The sequence below is a fragment of the Sander lucioperca genome, chromosome 15, assembly GCF_008315115.2.
Source record: "Sander lucioperca isolate FBNREF2018 chromosome 15, SLUC_FBN_1.2, whole genome shotgun sequence".
NCBI lineage: Eukaryota > Metazoa > Chordata > Actinopteri > Perciformes > Percidae > Sander > Sander lucioperca.
Window position 1 is genome coordinate 26,824,911 of NC_050187.1, and position 13,252 is coordinate 26,838,162.

At 40.0% G+C, this 13,252-nt stretch overlaps 1 protein-coding gene across 50 annotated transcripts in view; it reads right to left on the reverse strand.

The window, feature by feature from the left end:
• LOC116061713 (calcium/calmodulin-dependent protein kinase type II subunit gamma-like) overlaps positions 1–13,252 on the reverse strand; it is a 62,509-nt gene that overhangs the window by 24,637 nt on the left and 24,620 nt on the right. For all 50 annotated transcript variants that reach the window (XM_035992425.1, XM_035992424.1, XM_035992397.1 and 47 more), the window contains exons 3-9: positions 9,606–9,665; positions 7,372–7,426; positions 6,047–6,112; positions 4,001–4,073; positions 1,201–1,303; positions 509–592; positions 313–407 (exon numbers count right to left, since the gene is read on the reverse strand). In XM_035992425.1, coding sequence (XP_035848318.1) covers positions 313–407; positions 509–592; positions 1,201–1,303; positions 4,001–4,073; positions 6,047–6,112; positions 7,372–7,426; positions 9,606–9,665 — 536 coding nt within the window. The remainder of the gene's footprint in view (positions 1–312; positions 408–508; positions 593–1,200; positions 1,304–4,000; positions 4,074–6,046; positions 6,113–7,371; positions 7,427–9,605; positions 9,666–13,252) is intronic.

A 13,252-nucleotide genomic window follows, 5' to 3' on the forward strand; every position in this document is an offset into this window, starting at 1 on the left:
CTGTACTGTACTGTAAATTCTCAAATAGTGGCCTTCACCTCAGTGGCAGAGGAAAGCATGCCCTTTTTCTGATTACCCTTGTTCCCCATTTACACTCAAAACTTTCTCCATAATTACCTGTTATCTTGAATCAGTATACTGTACATTTCCACAACACTACACTGAATTATTCCATATCATGGCCACGTCATGTTAACAGTTTCCAGGCAAATTGCACTGGACCTCTGCACACAAACAACACACATGCAGCTCACAAGTACAGTACAAATGTTGAGGAAGTCAACTACAAGAACATGAGAGGGAAGTACTCACGTCATATGCACCGGCCTTGATTTGTTGGTACAGTTTGTGTTGGTCCTCGTCCCAGAAGGGAGGGTAGCCCACCAACAAGATGTACAGGATCACACCTGACACACACACAAAATCTATATGAACATTTGTCCTAATAGATATTTGTGAGAACATGAATTCAGCAGCATACAAAGAGACAGAAACTAGACTAACTGACCACATGCCCATATGTCCACTGGCTTGCCGTACGGGTCCTTTCTCAGCACCTCTGGGGACAGATATCCTGGAGTTCCTGCAAAACCTGTGGAAATACAAACATACTTTGTCTCGATTTCTCTGAAAATGGCTATTCTTATGATAACGCAATAATGATATACATCATTCTTTCTGATTACCGCATGATTTGAGCTCCTCATCTTCCTCTTGTCCGGTTTCTTTTTTAATGTTTTAACTACATAAAACTATTCAGTACTATCTATTGCTGTTTTGTAAGACAAATATTTACAATAATACCTTAATATAACTAATCTACATATCCACATAGTTATTTAAAATGCAACAATTTTACAAGACTGTCCTCAACACACGCGCACAAAATTGCTTTTGACAGTTCTTTAAAAAACAAAATTCCCCTCAGGACAAATTCTAAAAAGAAAATGTAATGCTTTCTCTAAAATGTATGCTCTTATTGATGTATTTATCTTATACAGAAACAAAAACACAGCATATTATCATTATCATAATGTACTGAAGCACAAACTCTAGCTTGCCACTAATTGAATTACTTATATCCGTAAGCAGTGATTATGATACAATGATGATAACACTGCTGCTGAAAGTGAACACTGTTGAATAAATACATATGATAAGGTTAAATATTTAAGTTGTTAGCAGAGTGTTAGTTCTTACCAAACCATGCTTGTTGGTCCCCCTGCACCTCGATAGCTAGACCAAAATCTGCAAGCTTCACAGCTGCTCCCTTCATCTTACTGGCCAGGAGCAGGTTCTCAGGCTACAACACAGAAAGATAAATAGTTCTTTAGGATTAAATATATTCACTCAGGTTGCAACTTAGAGTCAACATAATATCAGAAATGGCATACAGACACATGCCAAATCACAATTTAGTTTTATATTTTTCCTTTCCAACACCCAAAAAACCCAAAGGTCCTCAATTTTCAAGTCCGTTAGTAAGAACACGTTGTTAAATGTATCCTTGGACAAACTCTCTACATTTTGCATAGTACAAAATAAGTTGTAGCACAGTTACAGTAAGAGCAAACAGAGGTAAAGAAAATACATTTAATGAAGGGCAAAGAGATAACCATGTACCCTCCTTTAGGAAATGTCTGCATGACAAACAGGCCACAAAGGCTTCCCCAAAGCAAATATTTTTTAAACTCAGCACAGAATTTAACACAGCATTTTTGACATTGTCCTTCTGATCACCTAATCATACAAAAAGCCAGGACTTATCAAATATAATGACATATTAACTGTGACTCATTTGTCTTAACTGCTTCAGTTGTGTCTAATTACATCATAGTTCACTTAAGGAAGCGATGAGAATAAGTTTTTTAAGGAAACGTGTCAGGTCAAGTGTAATTTGGCGCAAGGTCAGTTACTGATTATAGCTGCACAGCTGGGTTTTTTCATAATATAGTGTTCCCCTGCTATAATTTTAAGCTTTAAACTTCTACCAGGTCTAAATGGGGTCTATACACTTTACAAATGTGGTGACCCTATCTTCCATAGCACAAGTCCCAACTGGCAGGACTGAAGTGTGTGTGTTGTGTGTCTTGAGGGCAAAAGTCTTTGCGGTGGTTAGCCGTCCTCATCACTTAAAATGCTGACAGATGTCTGACACTGTCTTTGTGCTTATAGTCTATTTCTTCTCAGCTGTCAGTCTTTCCTCTCCATTAAGTTATCTATGTATCCATCCTTCCTTTCTACCATTTCTCCCCTATATCGGGAAGACCTAAAACAATAGGAAAGAGAGAGAGTAAAAAAAGGGGACCTGCACAGGGACAGAGAGCTGGAGTGAAAGCAACAGAAGAAAAGAGAGAGACAGATAGAGCGATAGATGGGAGGTGGCATAATTTGCGCTGGCGCTGCAGCAGCTGGGTGACCTCACCCAACAGTTACCATGGCAACTCAGCCTGCCACCAGCCAACAGCACTCAACTCTTTTCTCTCTAGTTCTTGTTTTCCCTGCAGCGAGTGGCCCTCCTTATATGACAGGGAGGCAAACATACGATATGTGTGAGGTCACTTTTGGCAGCTTTATCTCCAGGAAGTTCTTGGGAAGAAAACAGATGTTGCTTTCTTTTTGGTGGTCAGATGATTGGAGGAATTGTTCAAGAACCAAGAATCTTTCACAGAGAAACTAATGCCTTAAAACAGTAACAACTGTGGCCGGGTTGGTTCAGTGGGTAGAGCAGGCGCACATATACTGAGAGGTTTATGCCTTGACACAGAGGTCCAGGGTTCGAATCCGACCTGTGACGTTTTCCTGCATGTCTTCCCCCTCTCTCTCCCCTTTCTCACCTAGCTGTCCTAACAACAAAGGCGGAAAAGCCCCAAAAATAATCATAAAAAAAATTAATTAAAAATTATTTTTTGGCCATTTGGGGGCAGCGGCACACGCTGTAAACACAACATTCACATAAAAAAATTTATAAAGTTGTGGTGGCTAACGTGTTAGAAAATAGTTGCCTATTTACACATCCAGCCGATACGAAGCAACATTAGCATTAATTTAGATTAATCGCTAACTTTGTCTGTCTGTCATTTAGGGCTGGGCAGGTAGTCTTCAGTGGGTTTATAAGAGCTTCTTCACTGAAAACAGCTGCCTGCTGCTGGAAAACCAGGTTGAGGAGAGTGTTGAGCATCAAAACAGAGTTTAAAGTGCTCATATTATGCTCATTTTCAGGTTCATAATTATCCAAGTGTTTTAATCTTGGCTCATTTTGCTGTCTCTATTCACCTAATTATTATTAAAGGACAATTCTGGCGCAAATTGAACCTAGGGGTTAATAACATGTACCGAGTCGAAACGTTCTCTGGGATCTGTTTTCATGCTAATCGAATGTGTCTCTAGCTTGAAACAAGCTACCGCAAACCGGGAGTTAGCTGCTAACGCTAGCTTTCAGGGCACAGGGTAAATCACTATTTGATACCACTAACAAGGCTCGAAATAGCACCACACTTAAACGGTAGCATAATGAGGGTCCCTACATGCAAACCGAAGCATTGTAACAAGTGTACAGACAGTTTATTACAAAGATAGATTATAAAGACAAGACGTCGTTTATATTTGTAATCTATCTTCTATCTTTGAGGAGGTCAATGTGCTGTTGGTTTCTGTTAGGGGTGAACAGACTGGCTGCGAGGGAAATCGTCACTTTGCGTCATCTCATCCACCAACCTGCTATTAATAGCAGCTGTCTGCTTTCGTCACTCCTCAGCAGTGCAGGAGGGGAGATAAGGAGAGGGAAAGAGAGTACAACAAAGGAAAAAAAGAGGGGGATAGAGGGGAAAAAGGGAGGGGGTACCGACGTAGAGGAAGAGGGAAATAGAGAAAGCAGGTGGAAAGAGGGACGGAGGACGCTCATTTCTTCAGTTGTTCTCAACGTCACACTGACGTCTGTGTGAGTGTGTGGATAGTAGAACAACTAGAGAGTATTCACCACTGGTATATGATAACTCACCTTGAGGTCCCTGTGCACAATGTCATGCTGGTGGATGTGACTGACGCTCTCCAGGATCTGATTGATGCAGTGGCTGCAGGAGACAGAAGAAGGATGAGAAACAGAGAAGAGACACATCTGTCAATTCACAAAAGCTCAATTAGATGACAATGGAGTGCAGACTGAAGTAGAGTAAATCATTGGTCCTTTATGTACATTTTGAATGGTGAATTCATATGACATGGAAGGTAAAGCAAATAAGAGTCTCTCTAAGTAAATTGATGCTCAACTGTGGCCAGCAAGGTCAAAAACACTGAGATGAATTATGAACTGGGAAGAGAAAACACGCTGAGACGGGCAACGGAAAAAAGGAAAAGACACAAGAAAGACAAAGAAAGATGACAAATCAACCATCAAGTGCGGGGGCTGTGTCTGACCATTTCTGTAACTTTATGAAACAGACAACAGACACTTAAACCCACTTCACGCCCTGATTGGCCGGGTGTGCGGAGCTGAGAAAGGAAGCAGGTTTTGAACTTCTATCTGAGCTCTCTTTTTAAATTTTTGAACAACAGTACAACACCATGAATGTCGTCCAGGAGAGACCGTTGGAAAATATGCGCCGTAATCTCGATTTAAACAATATCACGTTCTCCCCCTTCTCTCACTCTGCCTTCCAGTGTGGCTGATTTGAACAGCTATTAACACTTTTTTTTTTTTTTTAAGATTATTTTAGGGGCATTTTTAGGCCTTTATTCGACAGGACAGCTGAAGACTTGAAAGGGGAGAGAGAGGGGGAGTCGAAACCCGGGCCAGCTGCATCGAGGAGTAAACCTCTATATATGGGTGCCCGCTCTACCAACTGAGCTATCCGGACGCCAGCTATTAACACTTTTGAATACTGATGTGATCAGACAATACTTTGTACGAACAAGTTCTGTTAGCATAACCCGACCCTAATGTTGTTGTCGCTAAATGGGAGCAAATCCATGCAACCAGGAGCTTCTTTTACCAAATTGCCAATGTGCTAGCTGCGACTTGCAACATGAGATAATTTTCTCTCGCTCATTATGACACAGTCCACTAATCAAAACAACTGGTATATTTATGACTCATGCATGACCACGTGAGAGACCTGTACAGGCCCTTCATCTTGATTCCACATTTGAGTCTCCTCCCCGTTTCTGCAGCTAATACACTGTAGTCCCCATTAGACTATTTTGCTGCTGTCCTTACTCACTTTATCATCGTACACCTCCGCACGGTTTCTCTCTTGCCCTGTCTCAAATACTCTTCACCTTATATTTCCTTTTCCTTTTTCTTTTCTATATTCTTTCTAACTCAAATGGAGCCTTTGGTGTAGGATCACCTGTACAGATCGATATCAGAAGAGAACTAATCCCAAATGTAACTGTCCATTCTATAGACTACTTGTTCCCAAACCTTTTCTTCCAGCCTCCCTTTTGTAGATACAAATATTTTCATATTGAATTGTGGTCACCACTACATATTGTCTTGCCTTTGTTTTGGTAGTTTGGTGTAGATTCATCGTCTGCTTTAAGTTTACGTGGCAGTCCTTTTACAAACTTGTCCATGCGTTGCTAGCCGTGTAGCAGAACCATGCATCATTTTATGTAATTGCATTTTGCAATGCCACATGACGGACCAAAATCTGCTAGAGCATTAGATAAGGTTTAGCCTGCATACTCCAGGCAAGTTATGTGCTGCAGTGAAAAAAACAACTGCAACGTCAGGCAACAGGCCCTAAATAATGTTTCAAAACCTAGGACAGCTTTGTCATTATTTATTAATGGAATTAAATTTAAAAGCCCTGAGTCACACAGTCAAAAATAAAGAACCTCAGAGGACTGCCACAGACCACAAGCATGGCTTCTGCTACTAAAGCACCAAGTACATTAACACAGATTTAAATGGCAAAGCAATTTATGGTATCATAACCCAACGTCACTGCTTTGGCAGCCTAGAATTTTACCACCAAAATTTACTAGTGACACAAAACATTCACTACATAACATGTTCACACGTTAGCATGATGAGATACTGTACCTGGCATCTGCTTCGCTGTAATACTCTCTAGCAACAATGTCCTCAAACAGCTCTCCTCCAGTGACGCTGCAGACAGACACACAGACAAAATAGAGATTTGGTTATTTCTCCTTTCTGATCACAAAAACAATTGAGGCAAATGAAAATCCCTCCGCCAGGTAACGTAAAAATGCGAAAGGCCGTCTCTAAGTGTTTGGTTTGTCTGTTCTGGGCTACTGTAGAAACATGGTGACGCAACATGCCAAGTTCCATGGAAGAGGACTGCTCCCTAAGTAGATATGAAGGGCTCATTTAAAGCTTCTTAGTTTCAGGTGATTATACATAATGATTATTATATTCCATTAGATCCCCCTAAATCCTCCACACTGGTCCTTTAAATTTACACTCGCTGAAGGTTTTTATGTTGATGTTGTGGTGACACGTCCATATAGATCCAACATGTTCTGTGTCAATGTGTAGAATGTGGTCTAAGTGGTGCTTTAAGAGGCCACTTAACTGGTTGCTGATAATACCACCCTCTTCAAGACTTGCATGTCTGGTTTTGTTGCATCTCAGATACAAAATTGATGGATTGTTTCACCAAAATAAACACGAGCTTGACATGAAACTTTAAGCAAAACCTATTCAGCACAGTTTTTTAACCTGAACAATTATATGCTGAATTCTACCCAACACAATCTGATACGGTTATATCACATTTCAATTGGTGAAACAATTTCAGAGATAAATGTGCGGCAAGATGACTGTACCTGCGAGAAACAGTTTATTTTAGGTAATTTGGCTGCAACTTAAATCAGAAAATACTGTTTTTTGTAAATACACTTTGAGTTGGGGAATATACGTACAACTTTATATTTAACAAATGCTATTTCTTTTCATGGGACAGTCCTAATATTTCCATGACAGGATATAGTACATGTTACACGAGTGGCACATTCATAATATGAAAAAGGAAGCTTGCCCCTCTCAACTCTTCCAATAATCTTTATTTGTGGGCTAAACATGGTGAGCAGTGAGAGTACAGTGAATGTACATTACACATGTGAAAAACATGGTAACAAATTACTGTAGCGAAGTTGCAGTCACAAACTCTCATTATTAAACACCTTAGTGCAATTACTATTAAAATAGGGTTCGATTTAAGAGTAGAATGAAGCTTTCCATCATGGCAGCTGAGTGGAAAAGCTGATATACTGTACGGCTGAGAAAATGTCAACTTTGTTGTTGCTTGGGTGAAGCAATTCATCCTGGCGCAATACTCTGGCGTGAACCTGTGACAAGTGTGTGTGTGTGTGTGTGTGTGTGTGAGAATGGGATTTACTTACAGGTCAAAGACAAGGTAATGGAAGCCTTCCTCGGAGATGCTGTCATGGAGTCGTACTAGTGAGGGAGAAAGAAACAGAGAAAGAGACTTCAATTACAAATTAGTTCATCAGGTAAGACGACCTTATAGAAACTATTGATACGTTTAATTTAGTTTTACCAATTGTTGAATAAGGAGAGGTGAAGCAGAAGCAACATTAGGGCTGGGCGATAGGGAGAAAATCAGATATCATGATATTCTTGACCAAATACCTCGATATCGATATTGCGGCGAAATTCTAGGGTTGACAATTGGTGCTCTAACAAAATATCTTCACACTTTTTAGAAAAGATTTTAGATAAATAATCATCAGTAATGTAGATATGGTAAGTGGGGAAAAGGCAAATAATAGAACAGCTAAAACAGTCTGGTAAGTTCAGAAAAGTACCTAACTTTACTGTAATGCAGCCTTTAAAACCAATAAAAAACAACACTTATGTCATATCGCGATATTATGATATGCAAAATCTTCTAGTCTCGTATCACGATATTGATATAATATCGATATATTGCCCAGCCCTAAGCAACATACATTTGTGCTATTGTTTATGATTCAAATAATTTACTTATGTGTTGCTTAAATAAACAAAATTACTTAAGTTGTGCTGCTGCAAATACCCTGTGACAATTGTGTAAAGCTTGTTATTGAGGAAAACCTATATTGTGTATTTTGTAACCTTTAAATGATAACTTATTGTTGATGTGGCAGACGATCAATACATCATTGATCACTGGCCAGTGGGAACAAAGCACAAGAACCACACTTAACACAAGTCAGCACAATGCTCTTATGGTATTTCATAACACAATCATAACAAACACACACAAGGTCAAGTGATACATGTTCCTCTGAGGATACCAGTTTTCTGGCCATCTGAAATTATCCACTCCAGGGCTCGACAATAGGTTTCTAAAGCCTGAGTGCCACCTGGCCTGTTGGCAACCAGGAATCAGCTTTTGGATGACACAGTTGACAGAATGGATGCCATATTTTAATCATTTATAATGAATGTGATACTGGTAATTTCCTTTTAGGTTTTATCTCTGTTAAAAAAACACAAAAGCAGGTAGGAAACATTAATCAGATTTTTTTTTTTCATACAGGAGAAGTTGTTGCCAACAAAGAAAACTTTAACCAACAGCTTTATTTAACCAGCAGCTCAGGGTGTTCAGTTAGATATAAAAACCTGCTTGTGTCAAGCTGGGTGAAGGTGTTTTAAATTACGCCTGGAAATGTTAGATATTACTCTCTTCTTGCTTCAGATGGCTTATATTCAGAGAAAAGAAAATTTGACAAGCTCTCCCCTTGAGAATAGGATAAGAAAAGAGCAGCCGAGGGAGGAAAAGAAAGGAAGAATAGACAATGATGAAGCAGGAATCAGGTGGGACGGAGAAGAAAGAGAAAATATATGAAACCATACTGATTATGCTGTTATCATACCCTGGGAGAGAGTGTGAGAGAGTGTGTGTGTGTGTGTGTGTGTGTGTGTGTGTGTGTGTGTGTGTGTGTGTGTGTGTGTATATATGTATATGTGTGCACGCGCACTGGGCAGCACACAGCTGAATGGTAAGACACTTTGACAGTTCTGCCACAAAGACAAAGACATTTCCTTCTTTGTCAAGGGCCCACTGCCTATTGTCTGGGTTAATTTCAGTAGTAAAAGATATCATGAAACTCAAGTCTTAGATACACTTGTATGAGCCTCAAACGTAACACAGATGTACGACATTTAAAGATATTTACAGCATTGTGTCTACCTGACAATCTATTGCTACAGGGACATTTTGGCAAATTGCCAGTATGAAATTAGCCAAATTAGCAGTGTTTGCCATGTACCCATGGTGGTGCAGACAACTATCATTGAATTACTTTGATACTAATATAATATTATAAAAAAAAAAAAAAATTCTTAGCAGATTAATGCACAATGGACATATAGTAATAATATCCTTAGAAAGTGTACGCCACACTGAATCTAAAAATAAGTGTATCACGTGTGTTCAGATTTGACAGTGTTATGACTCAGAGAATGAGTGAGAGTTTTGACACAAATTGCGGCAATCAGGCTTTAATGGTTTTGTACCTTAACTGCCTCCTCACTACAACTGGAGACCCCATGCTTTTTACTTCTTTCCCATTGTTCTGAATTAACACAGCTGTTCCACTGATCCACTAAACTCTCAAAAATGACTCACCTATGTTTGGATGTTTCAGCAGACGACAGATTCTTGCCTCCCTCTCCAGTTTCTGGTGATCTGTGGACAGAAACAGTAATGACACAATTGCATTACCAGGAAGAGAAGCGAGATACTTTGTTTTTGTCCAACATGTGAGCTACAGTGACCAAAACACAAGGGGAAAAAACTGTTCTTGGAAACCCACTGAGAGAGTGGACACAGAAGAACACAAAGCCGACATAAAAGCACACCACAACAAGGGCTAAAAAAACATTTACTAAATCTGACTGCAGTTCATGTTGTTCAATAGCACTTTTGCAACTTGCATTCTGGAAACATCTTCTACATATTTTTAACAGATGCAGTGCTAATAAATAATACATCATTTGTTTAGTTTTTCTAAAGCAAAGATTTTTGCAACCATTAAAACTTGATATCTTGTTTGGAAGGATTTCAGAAACGCCTGCACTAGTTACTATGTGAATTGATTAATCATTTTCTTTTAACTGTGCCGCTGTAACACATAAACACACTTTATTCCCTTTCTCTCCAATCTCTTCTGCTCCTCCTACTCCATTCAGAGCAATGTTTTTCCTCTAAACCTGCCATTTTATGACCAACATCAAATAGACTAGAGCTGGAGGGGACAGCAGAGACAGGATGTCAGAAAGGTAAGACACACGGCGAGCCAGACAAGCTAAGAGGCCAAGACAGTGGCTGTCAACTAATATGAGCTTGCACAAGTGGACAGACAGAGAGCTATATACTGTGTACGTTCACACACACACACACACACACACACACACACACACACACACAAGCTTTTTGCACTTAGTGAAATTAGTCTTGTGGGTCCAGCCTTAATATAATCAGCGTCCAGTTAATGATGCTAATGGCAAGGGGAGGATGTGTGTGTGTGTGTGTGTGTGTGTGTGTGTGTGTGTGTGTGTGTGTGTGTGTGTGTGTGTGTGTGTGTGTAGCTGCATGTTTAGGACAGGCTGATTGGTTGTAGGACAGATACAGTAGATAGATACAATGGATGACATCTCCTGATGCCGAGTGTCAGAGGTCAAGTTCATACTGGACACTCCTGCCATCTACCAGCTGCTGGTCTCAGGGGACAGATGGGATGCCTCCATGGACACATGCGTTTGATTTTTTTTGGTGTGTGTGTGTGTGTGTGTGTGTGTGTGTGTGTGTGTGTGTGTGTGTGTGTGTGTGTGTGTGTGTGTGTGTGTCAGAGGGGGAGAGATACTGAACATCCCTAATCCCGTCCCATCCAAAACAGTGTCAGTATCTGTTAGTGCTACGACTAGTAATAATCTTCAATTAGAGATGCATCGATAGACCGGCCGGTGACCGGAATTGGCCAGTTTTCACGTGCTCGGCCATGACCGGCGACCGGCAGGTCAGTCTGACATATGCTGATTTCATGCCGGTCAATGCTACAATTAACTGACAACATAAGTTATAAGAGTTACAGTTCTCAAGGACGCACGCACACACGGATGCGACACGTCTCTTTTTCCTTTCGCTCAACTTTTCCGCCGTGTGTCGCGCGTACCCGCTCGCGGTGTGAAGCGCGTGTCGGCGCTATTCTCGCACATGTAGGGAACCCCGTGAATTAACCTGCAACATGTCAGCTGTTTGGAAATTCTTCAGCATGTGTGCAGAAGATAACAAGTTTGCAATATGCAACACCTGCAAGGAAAGAGTAGGGCGTGGAGGGACGACACCAAAAACCAAAATCACATTTTTTTTAGTTGGATATTGGATGTGAAAAGAAGGAAATGGTTCTAACATTGCACTTTAGATGTGTGTGAACTTCCCACACCAGGAGTAATTTATATAGTTCTATTTTATAGTGATCCATTATCTGTTCAAAAAGTTCAAAAAAAGATTGAAAATAAATATTTGTGTGTGCTGTAAAGTGGTTAGAAAAAATGAAATCGGAATTGGCTAAAATCGGTATCGGCTGGCCTAACTCAATGAAAATCGGAATCGGCCTAGAAAGTTGTAATCGGTGCATCTCTATCTTCAATACATAGTAATCTGCAGATTATACTCCTTTAATCGATTCATCGTTTGATTTATAAAATAGTCGAATATAGACACCACATGTATAAGTGAATCAGAAATGACAAAAAATAAATTGTTAAAATACCATAAACACAATCTATGATGGAAAGCAGCAATGAAATGCCACGATGTTACTAGCGCTTGAGTAATTATCTAATCTTTTATTATTTTATAATGTCCTCAAATATATTTTCACAACAGCAGCTGATGGAAACAAGCACTAATTTGCAGTTTATTTCGAAGACTTTTCAGAAATTGAGAAGAGAAGAGAAGAGAAGAGAAGAGTCCTGTTAAAACTTGTCGGGAGAAAATATGTATGGTGACAAGTTCCACCCTGGTGAGTCAGCAAACTAGATAGCAAAAATAGAAAGTGTTGTACACAAAGTTAAATGCAAATGGAAGTCAACACATGGTATCCTAATCATTAGCAGTTCTGGTGGCAAAGCCGTCAATCACTTAGAGGTGTACAGTAAGTAGCAGTTATGGTCAAAACCAGAAATTCCACACTTAAGACACTGTTGAAGAGAAACCTAATGGGGTTATATGTACAGAGGTTAGAGAAGGCTTCAGTTTGTTCAAACTCACCAACTGGCTGGAAAAAAACACTGGCATGAAAAGGAAATACTTCCTTCCTTCACAGCAAACACTGAGAGGCCCTTAGAGGCAGCGGAAAATGTAAAACTACCATGTAAAATTGTAATTTGTGGTCTTGTGTGCATACAAAGCATTTAAAACATATGTCAATTAAATTACACTTCTGTATTTAACATGGCACTGATTATAGTGAGGCGGTGAGATACAACGGACATCAGTGATCTCTCTCTTCAGTAATAATGTATTACTATTTATCTAACAGTATTGTCATTATGGAAAGCTACCATTACAAGCATGTAGCTAATGTTATCTGTATCTTAATTAGACAAACCTCAATATTTATCAACAATCTCTATCTGCTGGTTCTGAACTGTTCAGGATTGTTTTTTAGTAGCCTTGAGAGATTCGGCAAAGGGAGGAGATGTTGATTAGCAGCGAAAAGGTTGGTGCATTGCTTTCCTATTAGATCCTTGACCTCCAACAAGCTCCTGCAGGAAAACCCAGGGAGAGTTGTGCTATGCTATCCCAAGTGTGACCCCAAACCTCTGACCCACAGGGCTAAGCCCATCAGCTGCAGTATTTATTCTGCATGTTTCTGTAAACAGACATGTGTAGACCTATCCTGTTCAGTTCAATATCCGGTATGGTTTTGTTCGGACCGCACACGCACACTTGCACGCACGCACGCAAATGTGCGCGCACACACACACATGCACACACATGCACGCACACACGCACACACTTTAATCTGACCTGTGTTCAGATGATGAGAAATCAAAGCACAATGCAGACATTCCACAACCTTCTTCTCAGAGCCATAACGGGCTATTTTAGCTGCTTGTATTCTTAGAAGTTGGATCGGTCTGCAAAAATAGAACTATTTTTGAGATAACGGCTTTATTATGCTTGTGATGGCAAACAGTCGTGGCAGTTTAAAAAACTAGAAACTGACTGAGATGAGAGAATATGTAAAGGCTTCAAAGGGACATATT